Source organism: Sphaeroforma arctica, assembly GCF_001186125.1.
Source record: "Sphaeroforma arctica JP610 unplaced genomic scaffold supercont1.888, whole genome shotgun sequence".
Taxonomy (NCBI): Eukaryota; class Ichthyosporea; order Ichthyophonida; genus Sphaeroforma; species Sphaeroforma arctica.
In genome coordinates this window covers 1-19,767 of record NW_014039670.1, presented here as the reverse complement: position 1 = coordinate 19,767, position 19,767 = coordinate 1, and the positions used below count along the sequence as shown (strand labels likewise).

The window sequence follows — 19,767 nt, the reverse complement described above, 5'->3', positions numbered from 1 at the left end:
ATATATATATATAGTATATATATATATATATATATATATATATATATTATATATATATATATCTAATATATATATATATGTATATATAGTATATATATATATATATATATATATGTATATGCGCGCGCGTGTGTGTGTGTGTGTATACGTGTGTATGTATGGTTGTAATTATGACGTTATTGTGTGTGTGCTTATGTAAATGTGGCCTGTATACACGCTGTTATCGAATTAAAGTTTTCAACAAGCTTTGAAGCCTCCCTACATCACGTTCGTCGCTTACTGCTGTTCCACTCTTGCAGGTACAATCTGTAACATCGTTGCATTGGCCCTTTTGCTGACGGGGTGCTTGACTGACTACTGGCTGTCCGGGGAACTTGGCAATGTGGGACTTTGGAGGCAATGCTATTATGGTAAATCTCAGTTCAATTACATATTTTGTTCAACTTTACACCAAAATTACCATCAATTTATTTGTTTTGTACTCGATATAGTCGCCTACGTTCCTCTGTATCCTTTGTTTGCGTTCTCATGTCCTACTATTTATTTCTCGTGTCCCACGATTGCGTTATATCAGTATTAGATAGTATCAATACTTCCAGTGCTTTCAGACGGAGTTTTCTGTGAAAATATAAACGTTCCAATTCTGCATCGCGAGTATGGTTTTATGTATCCCGATTGGTCGCTCTCACAAAGTCAGCTGGCTATTTATATCCCCTATCTTTGACTTGTACACTAGGTTTGCCCTGTACATCGCCAAACGAACTGTCGTCGTATGTCGCACGAGTGATGATAGTGATCTCGTTGGTGATTGCGTTTTTCTCGCTCTTTGTGGGAGTGGGAGCGCTTGGGTTCTTCATGCGCGATTTTCCCGTCCACATCCTGGCCTGTTTTACCGTGGGCCTATCAGGTATGTGTGCATTGTACGGACGGTTAGTGTGGTGCATATGTATGTAAATGAATACACGTCCCAATGGCTAGTGAGAGTCATGAGCCGCCTTATATAATCATCGTAATATAGTCCATCTCAAGCTGATGGTACTCTTAATTTTAAACACAGGCTTTTTGGCCATCTTAGGGACCTCTATCTATATCGCCGGGTATTATCTGGGCATGGCGGTTTCGTGGTCGTGGGGATGTTCACTGGCAGCCTCACTACTGCAGCTATTCGTCACCCCAAATCTTTACTGGTAAGTTTTTCGGTGCGCATTTGACTACTTTTGTCTGATGAGTCCCCCGGTTAAGAATAGTACCTTTGTTCGACACTACCAGATAGAATCTGCTCCGGGGTAGATGACTTCACCTGTAACCACACGTCTATTAGATCCAATGGTCCCATCGCAGTAGGCAGAGGTTTGTGTTTTAATGTAAGGAGCTTTTGGTATGTGAGGCTGTGACGGCATCCTGGTGATTCGTTGGCTATGTACTAGTCTACCCATATGACTGACAGGCCTCATTTTCCATCACAGGTACTCGTACCATATACAGGCGTGGTTTGGTCGTATGTTGGTCAACACCTTCGGCGTACGCGACAACACGCCCCGCATGATCAACGCGTCCAATCAGTCAGGCATGGGAGATGCCTTCAGAGAGTCTAACACATACAGTCGGAGTGTGAACGGGAGTCGTCCTAACAGTACTGGAGAGGGCGAAGAGGATGGTTTGGAGCTGCATGTACATGCGCACAGAGCTGCACCGCATAATAGCAATCCCTCATCGAATGTCGGTATGGTGGATACATAGGTGGTGGGGGGGTAGTGGAGAAAAACTGACATGTCCAAGTGTATGCTGAGTTACACGAATAACCCATTCGGAGTGAGTGGTGGGTATATATATATATATATGAGAGCTGCATACACTACCGTATGCACAACGCACGTTAGGCATAGCTGCTTCACGCTCCAATGGAAGATGGAATACTTGAGCTACACAGTTGTAGGGAAGGCAGGAACACAGGTAGGTGTCCGCACTCAAGCACAGACCTACAAGACCAGAAGGGTTCAAGTGACTTGTACGATCGTCTACGCTGAATATATATACAGATACACATATACGCGACCGCCTCCGTGAGTGATCGACACACATATAGCTACCCGTAGTCCCTCGTGTAGGCTGGATGCTGTGTACCTTAGCTGCAGAGAAATGCCACTCCCGACCACTTAACACAACACCGGTGGTTTTTAGAACTATATTGACTTGTGCTTGCCATAGGGTCTCGCACCGGCGTCAGAGCCGATAGTGGGACTAGGCGGGGTTTTGCATGTGGATATCGCAAAATGGTCTTCTGCAACAGCCCAAGTTCTGAGAACAAGAACAGTATTGAAACCTCGCTGGCATTGCAGTAGAAGCTGAACTATGTGCTACGGCATCTGGTTATGCTGAAGTACGCGCACAGCCACACGCAGTCAACCCCAGTGTTTAGGTCGACATAGTATTGGAGTAAGGAGGCATGCGCATAATTATAGCTGATTGGGAAGCGTCGAAGGTCTCATAAGGTGGTGTACTCCGTATTGTTTGTTTTTTTCCTTATACGCACGTGCTTTCAAGAGTGTGATGCACCCTACTAGCAACACATATCTATAGAGGATGGGACATCAGCACTGTTATGGGCAATCAGTATCGAATATCTGTGCATGTGCATTATATTTAATTTTCAGGATAGTCTGTTGAGCAGTGCCTATTTACGATCGCGAACCTATCCTTGGTGGAAGCATTGGTTAGCGTCAGCGATCTTTGGAAAAATGAAGATTGGATTGAAAGCCTTAGCTACTTTCCACATTCGCGACCACGTGCAAATGACCTGTTAGTAGTTATACCCATTGTCCCATATACTAGCACGTTGCGCTGGAATATGAGCGCTATTGATGTGGAGTGGATAGTAGAATCAAAGGGCAGACGCGATTTCTCGTGTCGGTCTGATTGGAATGGACCCAGGGCAGAATTGATACCCACACTAACACTATCAAGTGGGATCCGATTGGGTGTGCATCACGACAGTACGTCAAGAAAATTTCCGAGATGTAGTGGTTTCGTACATTACGTCAGCAGCGAATATCGCTTGGGCATCGATGATAGCGGCCATAGTTACACTTGTGCATACCACAATTGCCGATAGATGGCAGCTCATGGGTGTCCGAAGTATATGATCTTCACGCACGTTTGGCTGGGCATTTGAGCAGCGAACTGACATTGTGCAGATTAAAAGATCCACTAGATCTGCACATGGCTCGAACTACGTCTGCACATGCTTCGAACTACGCAACTCGCAATTAGAACAATTACAAATAAATCGTCAAAGGGTGCTATATCTAAAATCCGGATGCTTTACGATTGTGCTAGAGCCTTTTTGAATAAGTCACAATCCTTTTAATTTAAAGATTATGCCAAGGTGAAGAAAGCTGAATATGTAATAGGAGGCGCGTTGTACATCGATACCGATTGAACACCCCGCTGCCAATAGCTAAAGTATGGCAGAGAAGCTTAAATGTTGCCGCACATTCAATATAAAATGACTATTTGTTCCTATTTTATTTGTCCTAATATTTTTACTGACATGTACGTCGAGTACTTTGCCCTTGGTATGTGCGTTGCCTGTTTTCACTTACACGTATAAGCTTTGAAGATTCATAGCGATTTTCCTATTGTGATCGCCGGCATCACCTACGGCTGCAACACGCGGCGAGCACGGGGCGCTGCTGTTTGACATCTCGCTCATACTGTTATAGCCGCTGTCTATAGGAGAATCGCACTCTACCGTTCGACGACCCTTTTTATCCAAATCCGGCCAAAATCTATATATGTAATTCTGTACCTCATTGACACTCCAACGCGACTCGGGATTGATGTCTAGCATATGCACAAGCAGTTCACGCTGCACAGGTCCTAAAGTAGTCCATGGTGCCGCTCTCAGTAGCTCTTCTGGTTTACATTGGTATTTTCTGTATTCTTTAGAATTTGCATTTGCCTTCGACCACGGAAATCTGCCGACAAGCAGGCAATACATAACTATACCAAGAGCCCACACATCCGCTTTCTTAAGATCCAAAGTAATCCTCGGAGCTGCGTCCTGCACGAGCAATTCAGGTGCCATATACGGAATAGTTCCAATGTGTCGCTTATAAATGGCTTTTGAGTCACTGCTGATTACTTCCGACAGCCCTAGATCAATTAGCTTTACGGTGGACTTGCTTTCGTCGAGAACAATGTTTTCTGGCTTGATGTCTCGGTGTGCAATACCCATATTATGTAAATATCCCACAGCACTCGATAATTGAAGCACATAGCTCTTGACAATAGCAGTATCCAGTCCTACATCAGGCACAACTATGTCAAACAGCTCACCACCGCTGAGATACTCCTGCACCAAAACCATCACTTTGTGATTTCTCGAAGTAGCAATCAAATCAATAACGTTTTCATGGTGCACCATGCTATGTATTGCGGCTTCTCTGCTGATTGAGTACAGATCTCGATTTTCTAACAGCTGCTCTTTGATCACCACAACCCTTCCTGTTTTCGCCTCTTGTGCTAGAAAGATCGTGGCTGTGCTTCCGGATGTCAAATTCTGTAGAACTACATATTCTTGTAGCAAGTGTTTGAAGACCCTATGCTTTTTACTGGTCTTGTGCCTTATGCACTGGTCAACCTGCTCAGCAACTTTAGAAGCCTGCTCGGTAACTTTAGAAGCCTCCGTAACTACGGGCTTCTTGTCGACATCGATGGCGAGAGCCATCCAGTCTAAAACTTTCTTGACTGACATTGTGACAATTTTGAATTTAGGAGATCAGAATCCAAGGAAACACACATATATATATATATATATATGTATAACACTCTTGAAAAAAGTTTTACGGCCTTCTAAATTCATTATTTAGAAGGCTATGACAGTTTCCTAACTCGACACATTTTTGGGGTCTTTTCTGTAGTCTCTCTCTCTCTCGCTGAGAGTAGTATGAGAACCTCAGAAGCCTTCTAGTTTTTAAATCAGACAAGAAAAGAAAGTGCATATGCTTTTGTCAAAAAAGAACCTTCCCCTTCTCTCGGCCGCGATTAGAAGATAGTATCCAATCAGAAGCTTAAATGGTGATAAGAATCGCTATAATTTTGAAAACGTGATAGACACGACGGCTGTTTCAGTTTTTGACTCGTGTTTAGTTATGTGATCAATTCTCTATTGCGGTATTGGACTATTGGCTATTGCCCCTCTCAAGAAGTCTCATTTAGTTCTGAGTCTCTGACTTCTCTGACTTCTCACTTCTGTGATTCTGTCTCACTCAGGTCCAGCCGTCCAGGCCTCCAGGGCAGGGCAGAGACTTCAGAGTTCAGAGTCTCTTGACTCTCTTCAACTCTCTTCTTGTTGCCACTTCGTGTAAAGTTGTCACTTGTGTCACTTGTCACTTGTCAGACTTCAGAGTTCAGATTTGAGATTTTAGACAATTGTAGTTTTAGACTTTAGAGTTTAGAGTTTAGACTCATTATGAGTAAGACTTTAGAGGAGTACTCGGTTTAGACTTTCGAGTTTAGACTATATTTTGCTCAACAGTTTTTAAAAACGTGCGTGAATAAAATGTTGAGTCGTGTCTGTGTGACAGTCTGTGACTCCGAACCGGCGAACTGTTGTTCGAAATTCTGCACCGGGTATATCGTCGCATTTTGCCACCCAACCGGAACCAATTGCCCTATTGGCAATTGCTCAATTTCAAAGAGCTTATCGATGAGAATTCAGAATTGTTAGGGCGAGTTCGAACGGTTTTGTACCCGGTCTATTTTTCTTTTGTTTCCTTTTTCTACAACAAAACAAACATAAAAAAAACACTATAAAAAAATCATGACTGAGATTTAATTAGTTATTAGAGTGCATCTTTTATTTTATTTTAAAATTAAAAAACAAAACAAATTGAAGGTTCATTGTGCAAGAAGACTGCAAGCTCAATTGATGAGTGTCAACAACTCAACAGTCAACACCTCATAATTCACAATTTCACAAACATAAATCTAGGGGGGTTTTTTTTTAATTACCGCAATTCGTGTTCTTGTTGTTTTTATGTCGTTTTTAGGAGGCTGTGTTTTATTTTGTGTTTTTCCTTCTTTTTTTTTTTAAACAAAAACAAATTAAAAATACAAATAAATCATAGCCTTCTGAAATCAGAAGGCTATGAAATAAATACACAAAATTAGCAAACAAACAACTTCTTCAGCTCTCCCACTACTACTAAATACTATTTACATCCTCTGGTAGACTCTCTACCAGAGAGAGAGAGAGAGTCTCTACTCTCTACTCTCTACTAGCCTCTACTCTCTTATTTTTTTCTATTTTGTTTTTAAATACTACTAATCGCTCTCTAGTAGTCTCTACTACTAGAGAGTAAATAGTAGTAGTGATTAGTGAGACTATGAGCTAACCTCATATCGTTATAAGTTGCAACGCAAATAACTGATCCGTTAAACGAAAATCAAACGTATATTTCCTTTTCAGTGTCCCGTTTATATTTGTAGGGCCATATTCCAGGGTAGGAAATAGGCATGATATACACACCAATATTTTGTCCTGATGACACATTCTGTTATTGACAACTGAGACCAAATTTTACAATAAGTGCACAATTCAGGTCACAATATACAGGTTAAAATATACCAAAATACGTTGCAACACTAAAAACCAATCCGTTAAATGTTTAAAATAGACGTTTGTCTACATGACGCCAATCGTTATGCGGTTGGACTGTGAGACTGTGAGAGAGAGAAAAGACAAAGTTGAAAACTTGAATGTATTTATCGTAAACGCTTTTTAAAAAGAACGTCTATATTCTAATATGGGTCAAAACTCAAAAGACTGTGGGATTTATGAGACATGAAATTCTGAAAACTTAGAGTCTCACACACCCGACAGCCTGACAGGGTCCAAACATCATGCACCCGTCACGACAACTATAGGGCCGTTAAGATATAAAAAGTCGAGACTTGGCTCTTGAGAGAATGTAAATTTATGCAAAGTTTATACGTTATTAACGCAGCGGTCGAACATCAAAAAGATATATGTAAAAACAAAAACATTCACCAAAATTTATTGTTTATTTATCATAAGTATCTAGTATGCAGTTATTATGCACTCTATGGCAGTCTATGCAGCAAGTCAGCAGCAAGTGCATAGCCTTCTTCATTTTAGAAGACGAGCACCTGTAGGCTGCACTTTGCAGTAGAGGAGTAGGCGAGTAGGTGGCGGTTCGTACTTCGTAGCAATCGCAGATTCATAGGCTCTATTGACAGTAAATATGTTCATAGGTACCAGCTTCAGGTGCTTATCTCTCTAGCTACTAGCTAATGATTCCATTGTGGGCGTGATTTTATTAACATCTATAACGACAATATTCACTGCAATAAGTTCATATGTGTTTCAGCGGAAAGATTGATGGCAGTGTGTTCAGAGTTGTTAACTTCAAATTCTAAGCCATAAGTTCAGAGATGGAATAAGAAGGTAAAGATGCGTTATATTTAGTCTTTAGGTGCTTTTAAAGTAATTGATGGACAACAAAGAGCTGTTGTGTAATAAAAATAGCCGTTATTAACCTATTATGAGCTTTTCAAGCAATTGACAGGGCAAAGACAGTCAATTAATAATATTTGAAATTTATTGATCTACTTAAACCGGGCGACGCGCGTCGACATTCCCGGCTTCAGTGTCTAGTTTGTGATGCGGAGGTATTTGTTTGGGTTGTGGCAGTGCTCTTCTGCATAATTAATATCACTCTAGGTATCGCTTCGATTCCAGCATTCTGTCATTTTGGCATCAGATCACCAGTCTTCCGTCAAGACAGGGTCGTCCTCGTGTGGGGGGGCACGAACTTCCATCTCGTCGGTTGACTCAGATTCGAACCCACTATCCGCCGAATTTTTTAATTTAGAGTCGCCATGTCTATCAATCACCAGACCTTCATCTTCACTCTCTACAATGACCCAATGGGCTATAATATATTCCTTGATCGCTTGCGCATCCCACCTCTCGCTTGGGTTCTCGGCCAACATATGACGCAGCAATGTCAGATGAGTCGGCAGGAGGTTTTTCCACGGTTTACGGCTAAAATCTCCTCGGCGGAATCTTCTATATTGGGCACAAGACTTGTCCGCTTGAGCCCACGGAAATGTACCAGTCAGCATGCAAAAGAAAGTAATACCAAGCGACCACACATCAGTCTTGCACAAGTCTGTGCTAATATATTTCTGACTGGAATTAGCCATCAGTTCAGGTGCCATGTAGGGAACAGTACCTACATGTCTGCGTACGCGCTTCCTCCGGGCATCGTCAGATAACCCAAAGTCTATGACCTTCAGATTGCTTTTACTTTCATCAAGGATGATATTCTCAGGTTTGAGATCACGATGTACGACATTTGCTGAGTGCATGTCAATGACCGAATTGATCAGCTGTAGCAGGTAACTTTCTGCTTGTTGGACCGGCAGGCCAACATCTGGCACAATAGCATCGTACAGTTCACCACCAGAGCAGTATTCCTGTAAAATAACCATTGCTGTTTGATTGGCAGCAGTGGCAACGAATTTCACCACACTACTGAACTCGCAACGACTGTGCATAATTGCCTCTTTATAAATCGAACTAACTTCCCGATTTTTGAGAAGTTGTTCCTTGATTATCACGAGGGAACCAGACACAACATGTTTAGCAAGAAAAACTTCAGCAGTACTACCATCACGAAGCTGTTCCACAACAACATAATCTTTCAACAAATCGTCATAATTACGCTTTTTATCACCCAAAGAGGTGAGGGTACTCAAATCGTGCGAACTCAGTACTTTGGGAACACCATATTCATGAGTTTTACAATAATGCGTTGATCTATTAGAAGGAACAAGCAATTGCGAATTACTAAGAACGGGCAGTGGTTGTTTATTGTTATCTCCACCCCCAAAGGGCGACGCAAGCCAATCCAGAATTTTTTGCATAAGTGCGTTGCTTCTGTGTATATATATTTCTAGAAAATTAAATGCTTTCGCAAAACTGAATATGAATTCGCAATGTGTCGTCCTTTTGTACTCTCGTCACAAGGGCGCATGTGTGCGAGTGCGTGCGATTATGCGTTTTTATTTTATTGAGGGCGCCGATTAGCTGGGGCCTGTTCCCAGAGTCCCGGACGGAGGACCACTCTTGTTAGTGATGTCACTTTAGGGCTTTTGGTCATCAGTCCAAAAAATTGAGATGTCTCACTGCGTTACAGACGTCAGAACTGGTCAGAAACCTTAAAAAGCCTACGAAAAAGAGTCAAAATTGTGAGTTTTTCTAGAAAACCTATATCTCATTGAAGTCTGCAGATAGTCCGGCCTTCGGGATTTTGTGTGGCTGGGTCCTGGTCCTCCTGGACCTGGTGTCCTGGACTCTTTTATGTCCTGTCCCCTTGCACTCTCAAAGAGAGAGAGCCCCTCTCTCTATACATAGCTGAGAGAGTCGGACAGACTTGGGTTTTGGGTTCAGACGCTTTTGCTCTTGTCGGTCAGGCGTCGGAACTCGGCACTCGGCACTTGGCAGTTAGCAGTCAGCAGAGTGGTCTTCGGTCACCCCTCAGCCTTATGTACACAGTCTCACTAATACACAGTCACACAAACACAAGTCACCCGCACTGGCACCTGTCACTCACTGTTAGTCAGTCACATAGACACACATAAGCTGCTAGAGAGAGAGAGAAGAGGCTTCAGGCTTCAGCTTCAAGGTCCACACTTCACTAGGGTGGTTCAAGCCTCAAACCCAAGGATTAGTACAGCTGTTGAGAGTAGAGACAGCGTAATAGCTTTCATAAATCCGAAATCGACCAGCTAGCCGGCGTAGCCGCTGTGTTAGGCTGTCAGCACTCAGCAGTTTAGTACTCAGGCTGACTCAGCAGTCAGTCCTCTCAACTCCTCTGATCTGAAGAGTAAAGAGTGAAGAAAGAAAGAGCGGTTTTTTTAAATTAAAAATATATCACCGCTTATTTCGGTTGGAAAGGGAGGCTTACAAAAAAAAATAGAGAAGTGTCTTGTACGAAGGTTTTCAGTTTTCTATAATAAATAAATTGGAAACTATGTATATTTGGGAGCTTTTTTTACAATCAAAAAAGTATAGTGAACTTCAAAACCCTCTCCTCGCGCGCGTGTAGCTGTGTGTGCCGTCATCTAACTCCTTCCACTTGTATTTTTGCTTCAGAATTCCTTGGGGGAGAAAATGAGTGCATACCTCTGGTTAGCATATGCATGTGTTCGGAGCAACGTGTTTAATTCTTTTACTCATTTCATAAATTTCAAAATTAGCTTCAACTTACCTCCCCGCTACCGCTGGTATCATATTGTGTTATTGCCCCCTTTCTAATTTCTATATTTTTCTTGACCTTTTGTACTCCTAAGGAAAAAAAAGGCTTACATTTTCACAGTATTCGGGGGGGGGGTGGGGGTTTAAATATATATATATTTTTAGGGAGTATTTCTAAAAATATATATGCTTTTAGTGATCAATGCATAATTAAAAGCCATAAGAAAGTCAAACCGTCAAAGGTGGTGAAAGGTGAAAGGCTGAGACTTGAGAGTTGTACCGAGACTCTGAAGTCTGAGACTCTTTGAGTCTGAGATCTGAGACTTGAGACTTGAGGCTTGAGACTTGAGAGTTGAGAGTCTGGTGGACTAAATTACATAGTCTGAACTCTGAACTCTCGACTCTGAACTCTGAACTCTGAACTCTGAACTCTGAAGTTCTGAAATCTGACAACTCGAGCTTAAAGTAGCTGAACTTAGCGCTAAAAGTATTTTCGCGCTACAAGCCTACACAACAAGGAGCCTACAGCCGACAGCTATTTATATAAGCTGCAGAGCACGTTTTACTTCTTCTTTTTTAAACAAAAACGCAATCATTTTATAGCGTATAATGCAGGTTTTTTACCTTTTAGTAGGTACTTTTCTTTTTAAATTTCCTTTTCTCTGTATTTTAGTATATTGCATACCCTACTGGCTGCTGGGCGCTGGCATTGGCAACGAAGTACGATTTACGAAGTACAAACCCGCGACCTTTTAAGTTTTATTATTACCTGCAGGCTGCAGTCCTGCAGTCAGACTCAGTGCAGTCCTACACACTATATTTTGTACAACGAGTATTGATTTCAAAAAATAACAACTGAATACTGAACTGGGGTTGTGTTCATTAATTTTTTGAGTAGATAAGAGGCTTTTCATATGGCAAAAAAAATATTTAACAAGTGGCACGCCAGACGGCCAGAACGGCCTACTGATATTTAACTTTTAAAAAATAAGCTCTCTCTCACTTACTCTCCTCTGTAGAATAGAGTAGAGAGAGAGTAGAGAGAAAGCGGCGGGTGCTACTGCCGCTACATCGCCGTAGCGGCAGGACGGGGCTCGAATATACTCTTATAAATGCAGTCAGTCGATTGATGACAATTGGTACATCGCCTCGTTATCTATTGGCTATTGTTAGATGAATCATCAATCACATCACGCTTTCTAGAGAGCGTATAACCCTTATCATCTCCATGGACCCCATCACCCCATGTGGATATGACCCGCTCTCTACTCAATATTAGTAGAGGCGAGAGAGAGAGAGAAATGTTTTTTAGTCCCATCAAAAGTTCAAACTCTTGTAGATTGACTAAAAGATTTGGCACTATTTACATCTAAAATTCTAAATATTAAAATAAATACAATAATTTTTTCTACAAAATACAATCACTATCATCAAACTAATTTTTCTTGCTCTTTTATATTGTACAATGTACATAAATACAATAGTCAAAATCAAATACACTCAAATAAATAACCCTTTATTTTTTATAATTTTATATATAATTATAAATGTACATAATAATGTATACAGTATGTGGCATTTTTTTGCTTTTGTTTTATTTTTGTTTTAAAAAAACATACACATGTACAATTGTAAAGTAGAAAAAAAAAACAGATAATAGCCTTGGGCCTTTGTGTCATGTGTGTGATGGTCTATCAAACACGCCTTCTTGTGTTTTTAAATATACAACTATTTATGATATGAAGAACTTTAAAATTTTAATATAATATATATTTTCAAAAATATAGAATAGTAGCAGTCTATGTATCGGCCTCCCTGTGTGAGCCTGTGACTCCTGTGAGGCTCCCTCAGAGGCTCAGAGTCAAAGAGATTAGAGAGACAGCTGCTTGTGAGACTGTGACTGTGAGACATTGAGACTTGAGTTGAGACGTGTGTGAATTGTGAGTGAGTGAGTGATTTTAAAATTGCGCCCACTGCCGCCTGTAGGCCTTACATTTAGTCCTTAGTGATTTAGAGTGTTGACTGTTGACTGTTGACAGCTGACTTTCATCTCGGGCCTCTGAGGTTCTGACGCTCCAACTCCCAAGCCTCCAACACTATTATCATTATGTATCAATCACTCCGATAGATATGAATCAGCATACTATCTGCTACTTCTACTACATAGTAAATAGTATCTAATACACTTTAAAACATAGCTAGAAAACGCAATTTTAGATGCTGTTATATTTATATAGCCTTCAAAAAAATAGAACTATTAGTTAATAATTAGTACTTCTATCCGATCGGCTAAATATCCTGCTTTCATATTTTAATGAGTGAATTCAAATTTCAGTTAACCACCCTCTCAGTCTCAGGTCTCTCTGACACTCCCAAACACCTCCAGAGATGGGCGAGTCGCAGTCTATCTAGCGCAATTTTAGATGCTGTTATATACTCTTATCGGTTGTTTAATATTAAATAAATCTACTTAGCCCGCTTTTTCATAAAGTTTTGATCTTTGTCACCTAGTTTCGAGTCGCTGTCTCATAGTATTGTCATCTTGATTATTCAGTTCGCTGGATTTGTTGTTCGTGGACAACTCGGTAGCATTCGACCCAGACTCGCCCGCGTGTGTGTCGGCTGATGTCAGATTTGTATTCTGTTGCGGTTGTAACTCAGGTTGAGTGTGTATACTTGGCTGCATATTCGATCGTGTGTGTGCATCCAGCGGTGTCATACGTGGACGTTTAGGTGCTTGTGCGTGCATATCTGGGTGAATTTGTGATATCGTTGTTGATTGCAAGTCATGCACAGGACCGCTGTGCTGCATCTGCGTGGCTGTTCTATATAGGGACGTTGGCTGTACCGTTTTCGCCGCCTGTAGTTTAGTGTTTCGAGATGGTGCTCTCGGTTGAGACTGCGTGGCCGCACTATGCGAGCGTGCCTGATGATGGTCTTCGGAGATTTTTCTTTTGCGCTTAACAGTACTTTGAAAATTCCCATTTACAACTATCTCTTCTGATAATTGCTTGTGACTTCCGTTTGGGTTCTGTGCAGGAGGTGGCCGTGTTCCTGTGTGTACAGCATATATGAAACATCCGTCAACGACCGTGCTGATAACAGGATACTAGAGAATCTCCAATTCAACACTGCACACAGCGGTGCTTGCCATTTGGAGAAATGGTAAGAAGTTGAAATAATATAAGTTCAAAGCTATAAACACCTTGCTCGAAAAGAAACTATAAAGATAGTCTAAGCCAATGTGTACAGAACAAAGGCGAGTATGTGAACCGTGAGGGAGCATCTAGGCATGCACGCCTCTATAAGCTGTTGTTTCACGCGCAAATTCTTCACCAGCAAACACGTTCAGAAGCCAACGGCGCATACACTCAGATAAGACTTCCTCTTTTCGCAAAAAAAAAAAAATTCCAAAATTGGCGTCAAAGAATGCAATTCGCGCTCAGAAGCCTCGAGTTTGCATTACATAGTAAACCGCACCAGCATTCAAGGCCCACGCACTATTGAGCGAACCGGCATGAGAACATACAAGCACACCAATTATAGTCAATATCTACCCGCACTTGTACGCATGTTGCGGATGCTCATTGTCAAGTTGAACTTACAACCGATGTGATCACACAAGTTACCATCGTTATCGTGCTCCGACCCGGCCGTTGCAGGGGGGAAGGGGTCCGGGCATGGGTACGGGGGTGCACAGACACACAGGGTATGCCTGCGTTCAATTAGGTACGTTGAAAACTCGTCCAGAAGCAATCTCATCAGATGGAATGATCCAAAGGACTTGGCACTTCTTAGCGTAAGATCTCGCACAAAGAGGGTGGACATGAAGGACCATACAGTCAGGAAGCGCCGGCTGCTCTTGTAATATGCCTCGGATGCGGGCTGCGGGGAATATGACCAATAAAAAGCGGTGAGCTCATTTAGAATAGTACTGATGGTATGGATATGCGACTATACAAATGCCGTACTGATCGATCGAAATGTGCATTGTGCCCATACAATTATTCGACCATACAGAATATTGGGTGTGTACGCAATTATTTCTGCTTTGCTGATATATAGACCTGTGTGTCATACTTCAGTAGGCCTATATACAGGAGAGACGCTATACAGGAGAGATGCTATACAGGACGACTAGGCTCATCCTCGGTCCCCAAACCGAATATATCGGATCAAATCTAACTGGATGAGATAAAATTGTCGACGCGGAGAGTACTCAAATTGAGAGTGATAGCTACTATCGTCCTCACACATCGCACGACTATTGTATCCCAAGTAAAAAGCACTCCTTGCTTATCGACTCGGTAGAGCTCGACAGATGACAACACACCACCCACATATACACAAGCAGCATCGTATTCGAATCCACTACATATACACGAAATTCTGCATTAGGGTCAAAATCTGCTACCTATAGACATAAAATTCGTATCTGCTTGACATATACACAAGTATGCATCAACTCAGCGTCAAAATTTACTACCTATAGACAAAGACATGCACCACTTTTGAATCCACTGCCTATGGTTAAAATAAAAAGTGTGAGTCACTTACGAGGGCACCTATCCATACACATAAAACATACGTCTCCTAGCGTTCGATCAATCACGTGGCCTAGCCATAAGGTCCACGTTTCTACCGCCGCTTCTGCACCCAAAATGGCTTCGAATTCGGATTCAATTGACAGCATGACTGTTTCATCGCAGCCGCACACGGCTACGGCCTGTTCTCGCATACTCTTCTTGTCTATGCGACACCAGTCGTCCAGCATTTGCACGACCTACACGAATAGCCAAATACCATAGGGTCTTACGTAAGCTGTGTGTAATTCATGTGTAACATATGGAACAACGTAACCCCACCCCGCCCGATCTCAAACCTTGCGCACGTTTTGACGCAGTGTCAAGAGTGTCATTGCACCGACTGTGCCTCACTAAGCACCCTTGTTGGCGAATGCCAATCGTGGTTCGTGGTATTCAACGAGGCTGTGCAACTGGCTGCATTGATGAGTTTCAATGTGTTTTTGCAATGAGCAGGTCACCACCAACTTGTATATATTTGCACTTTTCCACCGAAAAGTATAGACGGGAGAGTATCGCAAACGTTTATGAGTTTGTTGTCGTGTCCGACTTTTAAGATACTCAGAATGCACACCGGGTCTGTGGTTTAATTTAAGCTCGATCATCATAAATAGACGAGGATATTAAACTCTCACATATATACCGGTAAAACAAGTACTTATCACTCATGAATAATGCAACAACGTGGGCAATGATTATCTCTGGCCCATCCAGTGATATACAAACAAGCAAACATCATTCTTAAGAACCTTACTTGAGTCTCGCACCTCTCGATGCACCACCACACACTCGTGATCGCCATTACTCACCTGTTGTTTGTTTGTCAACACAGACCTAGCCGCCTGTATAAGATGGTTGAGTGAGGTGTGCCTTCTAAGCGCATGGGTGAATACATTCAGAGCCCTCCTCCTGGCAGCCAGTACCATGGTAAGGTCGATGCCCGCTGATTCAAGCACGGGATTGCTTTCAGCGCTCCCAATACCCTGTTCGACTGCAAGTGAGAGTGGACATTGGAGTTTGAGTCAATTCAGTGATTAACACGTCCGTGTATGAGAAATCCGGCTGCTTGTTGACAGTGAACTTATGTCATCTCTGGTCATAGTAATACATATGGTGAACTTATGTCATCTCTGGTCATAGTAATACATATGATGCAGAAGTTCGCGAGAATTGTGTGCCACACATGGACTTTGTATTGCTGTCTATACACGCGTGAGTTATCAGAATAAAAAGAAATCGGTGAAGTCACACTATGAGGGATTCAAATGGATCGTAATGACAAAGACAGATGCTGCGAAATTAGACAAGAACCACCCAATACAATACAACCTTGGCAGTGGAGCTTGAAATTATCATATCAGCCTAAAGATTCCCGATGATGGTTTAGATGTAAGGATCTGAATAGAATACAGACGCTGAGACGCGTGCCCTAGGACTTGCCAGAGTTACTAGTGTGTTGCTTTGCACCTATCGCACTTTGCCGATACACCTGGGGAGGTGAACTTCAGCAAAACACCACAACGCAAACTATAGTTCATTTTAATACACAACTATAGTTCATTTAAATACACTCCTCGCAAGTTATCAGCCGACTCAAATCACCAATCAGTGCTTCTCGATACATTTAACATACTTTTAATCTTGTCCGCGTTGTGTGCATTCGTATTCGCGGTGCCAGCATTGGCGAGTGCGGTCTTGAGCCAACTATCTACCTGTTTGGCTAGCAGTCGGATAGACTTGGTCACAGCGGGAGAGATCTTGCCCAGAACGTCGGGCAACAGACTTCTGAGCGCAGTCTCGTACAGTATACTATCGCACCGATATATATACGCACAGCACTCTGTGTGGTGTAAGGGGTGTATAAGGTGAATACGATATCAATGCGATGTGTTGAGATAGCCTTTGATTTGTTATCCCGGAGGTATGATTCCTAGGTCCATGCACTTTGTAATGTAGCAGTGAGCATGTGTGGAGAAGGATATCTTGTAAGCTGATACCATCCGCTTCTTAAATGCGTGAATCAATATAACACCCTGCTACCACATCTGTGCATTCAAATCATAAAGACGTCTAGCCACACTTTGTCGCCCAGAACGAGAACATTCCACACCCAGTACTACTGACCATGTTTTTTCTCTGCAAAGCAAAAACTACACCCAAGTGCGTATACGGCATTTAGTTACTATCTGTATATATTTGTGTGTCTATACCCAAAAAAAAATTGACTGGAGGGACAGATGTCACCTACCTGCGCTGCTGGCCACTCTCAGACTCCCCAGGGACAACTCCTTCCAGAACACATGAATCACCGATGCCATTGTGTAGAAACTGGGCTCGGGCTGGTCAAAGGTCAGATTTTGCAGGGTATGCAGCAGAGTTTCACAGTGTCCCCTGAATAGGGCGATAAACTTGGTGGTCTCGAGATTCTCAGCCATTTGGTAGGTGGCTAATACAGGCGGCCTCAACCCCGGTATTTGCTGGGTCCTGGTGTTGTTCTTACTAATATGTTGTGTGTTCGCAGGCTCGTTCGTGCTGCTGCGAGATGGTATACTCGTGCCGTCCAGGCCTGAGTTGCCGTCAGGTATCTGCTGCTTGTGTGTCTGAGGTGTTTCTTGTTGCCCTAGTCGAGAAGACCCCTCCTCCACTTTGTTCACCGGCGCGATACCGCTCGCAGTACTGTGCACTGAGTTATCGCCCAGAGTACCCCCATTAGCGTTCGCTCCCTTACTTACATCCATACAGTCTCCCTTTATCATCCCGTCTAACGGCTCACTGGGTCTGGTCGTATCGCTCCTACCCGCATTCACTGAGCCTGCCTCTACACCAGTAGTAGACGCCGTACGCGCTGCTAGCCCTGAACTTGTACCCGCAGGCTCAGCAATAGCCCCGCCAGCTGTGCTGCTGTCATCTGCCAGATGATTCCTACCAGTGCTCCCAGACACCAGTTCACTGGACATGCTTTCTGTTTCATTGCGCTCCGCCATATCCCGCACATCCGGTACGCGCATGTTTGCGAACTCGCTGATGGTGGGGAATGGTGGCAGTGGTAACTCGAGCACTTGGTACGAGCCTGCTGCTGGTTTGGTCTTCCCGTGGCGTGCTTTGCTGCCTCCTGTGTGGGCTGCAAACTCTCGACCTGGAATGGTACATGTGAACGAGTGCGAAGGAATGATCAAAACGCGACTGGCTGGAATCGCAATGTTGTTGTCCTCCCTCGACTGAGCATGAAACGTGCCCGCTGGGTCAAGCTTCTAATGTGGTACTGTTATACAATAGGAGCTGTGTGGGATCACGGTGGCTGTACTGTACATACATGTGAGATTTGAATGAAAAGTAGCATTCTTAGAAATCCTTGCTCAAAACTCTCCGAGGGCAATCTTGATCTAGACGGCAAAGCCTACACGAACAATGTCTTGCTGGAAACCTCTAATCTAGTATAAATGAGTCTATATCACTAGCGCGCTTGTGATAAAAGATTGTCGATGGTGAGTTAAACAAAGGATCATCAAAAATGCAACGAGCCGCCACCACATACAAACACGTCCTCTACAAGATATACCTAGATAGATACATGTGTCTAACCTGCAACATGCAGACAAACAATTGAAATGTACACCACCAGCAGTGCCATCCACTATACTCAAATGCATTCATATACAACCCCTCTTCGAAGAGGCGAATTCTGTGCTCGCGCCTTCAGACATGACGTACCGCTGTGAGTCCTAGACGCAGCCTCCATGCCGTAACTCTGTGTGTGTGACAGCAGTCCATCATGGAACCCTCCTTCATCACTGGTAACAGAGTACCGGTTCGAGTGTTTGGTGACGCTGTTGCGATTTGAATGCGACGCTGACGATCCGTCATAGTCTACCAACACTTGCCCGTACAGTTCGGATGCGGGCCGGATGCGTATACCGTAGTAGTGGTATTTGGAATTGCCCCTCGTGCCCAGCCTTCTTGTCTATGGGTGGCGTGTGTAGTTGAGAAGTGGTAGAAGTATGGGACTACGTACATTGGGGTTGAGGTCAATAAAGAACCACTTTTACGCTGTGGTGGGTTTGTTCACGAATTTTCTATATCCACACTCTGAGTGCTCCCTCGCCCATAGCCCTCGGTATGGGAGTGCTTTGAAGCTTGAAGTGGCAACTACCTATGTTTCTACAAATGCGACGAATAAGTAATATACAATAATGTATGCTGCGAAGTGAGATCAACTAGATTAACTTCGCTCCCCACTTTGCTTAATATAGGCAGAACACAATTAATTGTATTTCAAAACATGTGCAGCACATTCTAAGTACCGAGTAGCCACGCGTCACGTATATTTCAATTATGCATACCTTGAGATTTGGAAAGATGGCCCTAATGTGTTTGCCAAAGCTAGCAGCGTTAATTGGTTCTCGGTTGTGACTCGCACAATAGTTTTCGTACTGTTCGTACACGACTTGCCTTGGTAAGCTCTGTTCATCGGCACTTTCGTAGTTTTGTATGAGCCTGTACGCCGGATCAATTTGTTTCAGAACATAATGAGCAATTGAATAAGTGCAATAGACCAAATCGCCATGCGATAGTATGTTTGTGAGTAGCCAATTGGACTTTTGCCCTTTCGTAGAGTATTATAACTTCACCTCAACATGCCATACTGCAGACAAAAACACACAGGAGCACTAGAACGATACCAATGTACAAGAATGACAAAGAGAACTTCTATAAGTGTGGCAAAATACGAGTATGTGTTAATGAGAAAACGTGTATACATATATCAGAATGTGCACATAAGTGCGAGTCTAGAATAAAACATACACGTGAATGTATACATACCTAGTTTATATATATATGTGTGTGTGTGTGTGTGTGTGTGTGTGTGTGTGTGTGTGTGTGTGTGTGTGTGTGTGT

At 42.8% G+C, this 19,767-nt stretch overlaps 4 protein-coding genes across 4 annotated transcripts in view; 1 reads left to right on the top strand and 3 right to left on the bottom strand.

Moving 5' to 3' along the window:
- The window catches only part of SARC_09104 (hypothetical protein), a 4,110-nt gene extending 810 nt beyond the window's left edge, over positions 1–3,300 (top strand). The window contains exons 2-5 of the mRNA XM_014296893.1: positions 300–410; positions 737–907; positions 1,058–1,187; positions 1,467–3,300. Of these exons, the coding sequence (XP_014152368.1) occupies positions 300–410; positions 737–907; positions 1,058–1,187; positions 1,467–1,740 (686 nt within the window). The 3' untranslated portion in view covers positions 1,741–3,300. The remainder of the gene's footprint in view (positions 1–299; positions 411–736; positions 908–1,057; positions 1,188–1,466) is intronic.
- Positions 3,301–3,381: 81 nt separating this feature from the next.
- SARC_09103 (CAMK/CAMKL/CHK1 protein kinase) lies at positions 3,382–4,777 on the bottom strand. The gene has a single exon (XM_014296892.1). It carries the CDS (start codon positions 4,754–4,756, stop codon positions 3,599–3,601), a length of 1,158 nt encoding a protein of 385 aa, XP_014152367.1. The 5' UTR covers positions 4,757–4,777; the 3' UTR covers positions 3,382–3,598.
- Positions 4,778–7,619: 2,842 nt separating this feature from the next.
- Positions 7,620–8,955, bottom strand: SARC_09102 (CAMK/CAMKL/CHK1 protein kinase; the record flags this gene model as incomplete). The annotated part of the gene is made up of 1 exon (XM_014296891.1): positions 7,620–8,955. One exon carries the CDS (start codon positions 8,953–8,955, stop codon positions 7,789–7,791), a length of 1,167 nt encoding a protein of 388 aa, XP_014152366.1. The 3' UTR covers positions 7,620–7,788.
- Positions 8,956–12,700: 3,745 nt separating this feature from the next.
- On the bottom strand, positions 12,701–18,827 carry SARC_09101 (hypothetical protein; the record flags this gene model as incomplete). The annotated part of the gene is made up of 7 exons (XM_014296890.1): positions 12,701–13,342; positions 13,918–14,173; positions 14,877–15,071; positions 15,681–15,862; positions 16,505–16,711; positions 17,120–18,007; positions 18,583–18,827. Coding segments are annotated over 7 exons (2,524 nt in total), but the record flags the coding sequence as incomplete, so codon positions are not given.
- Between the last annotated feature and the right edge of the window lie 940 nt (positions 18,828–19,767).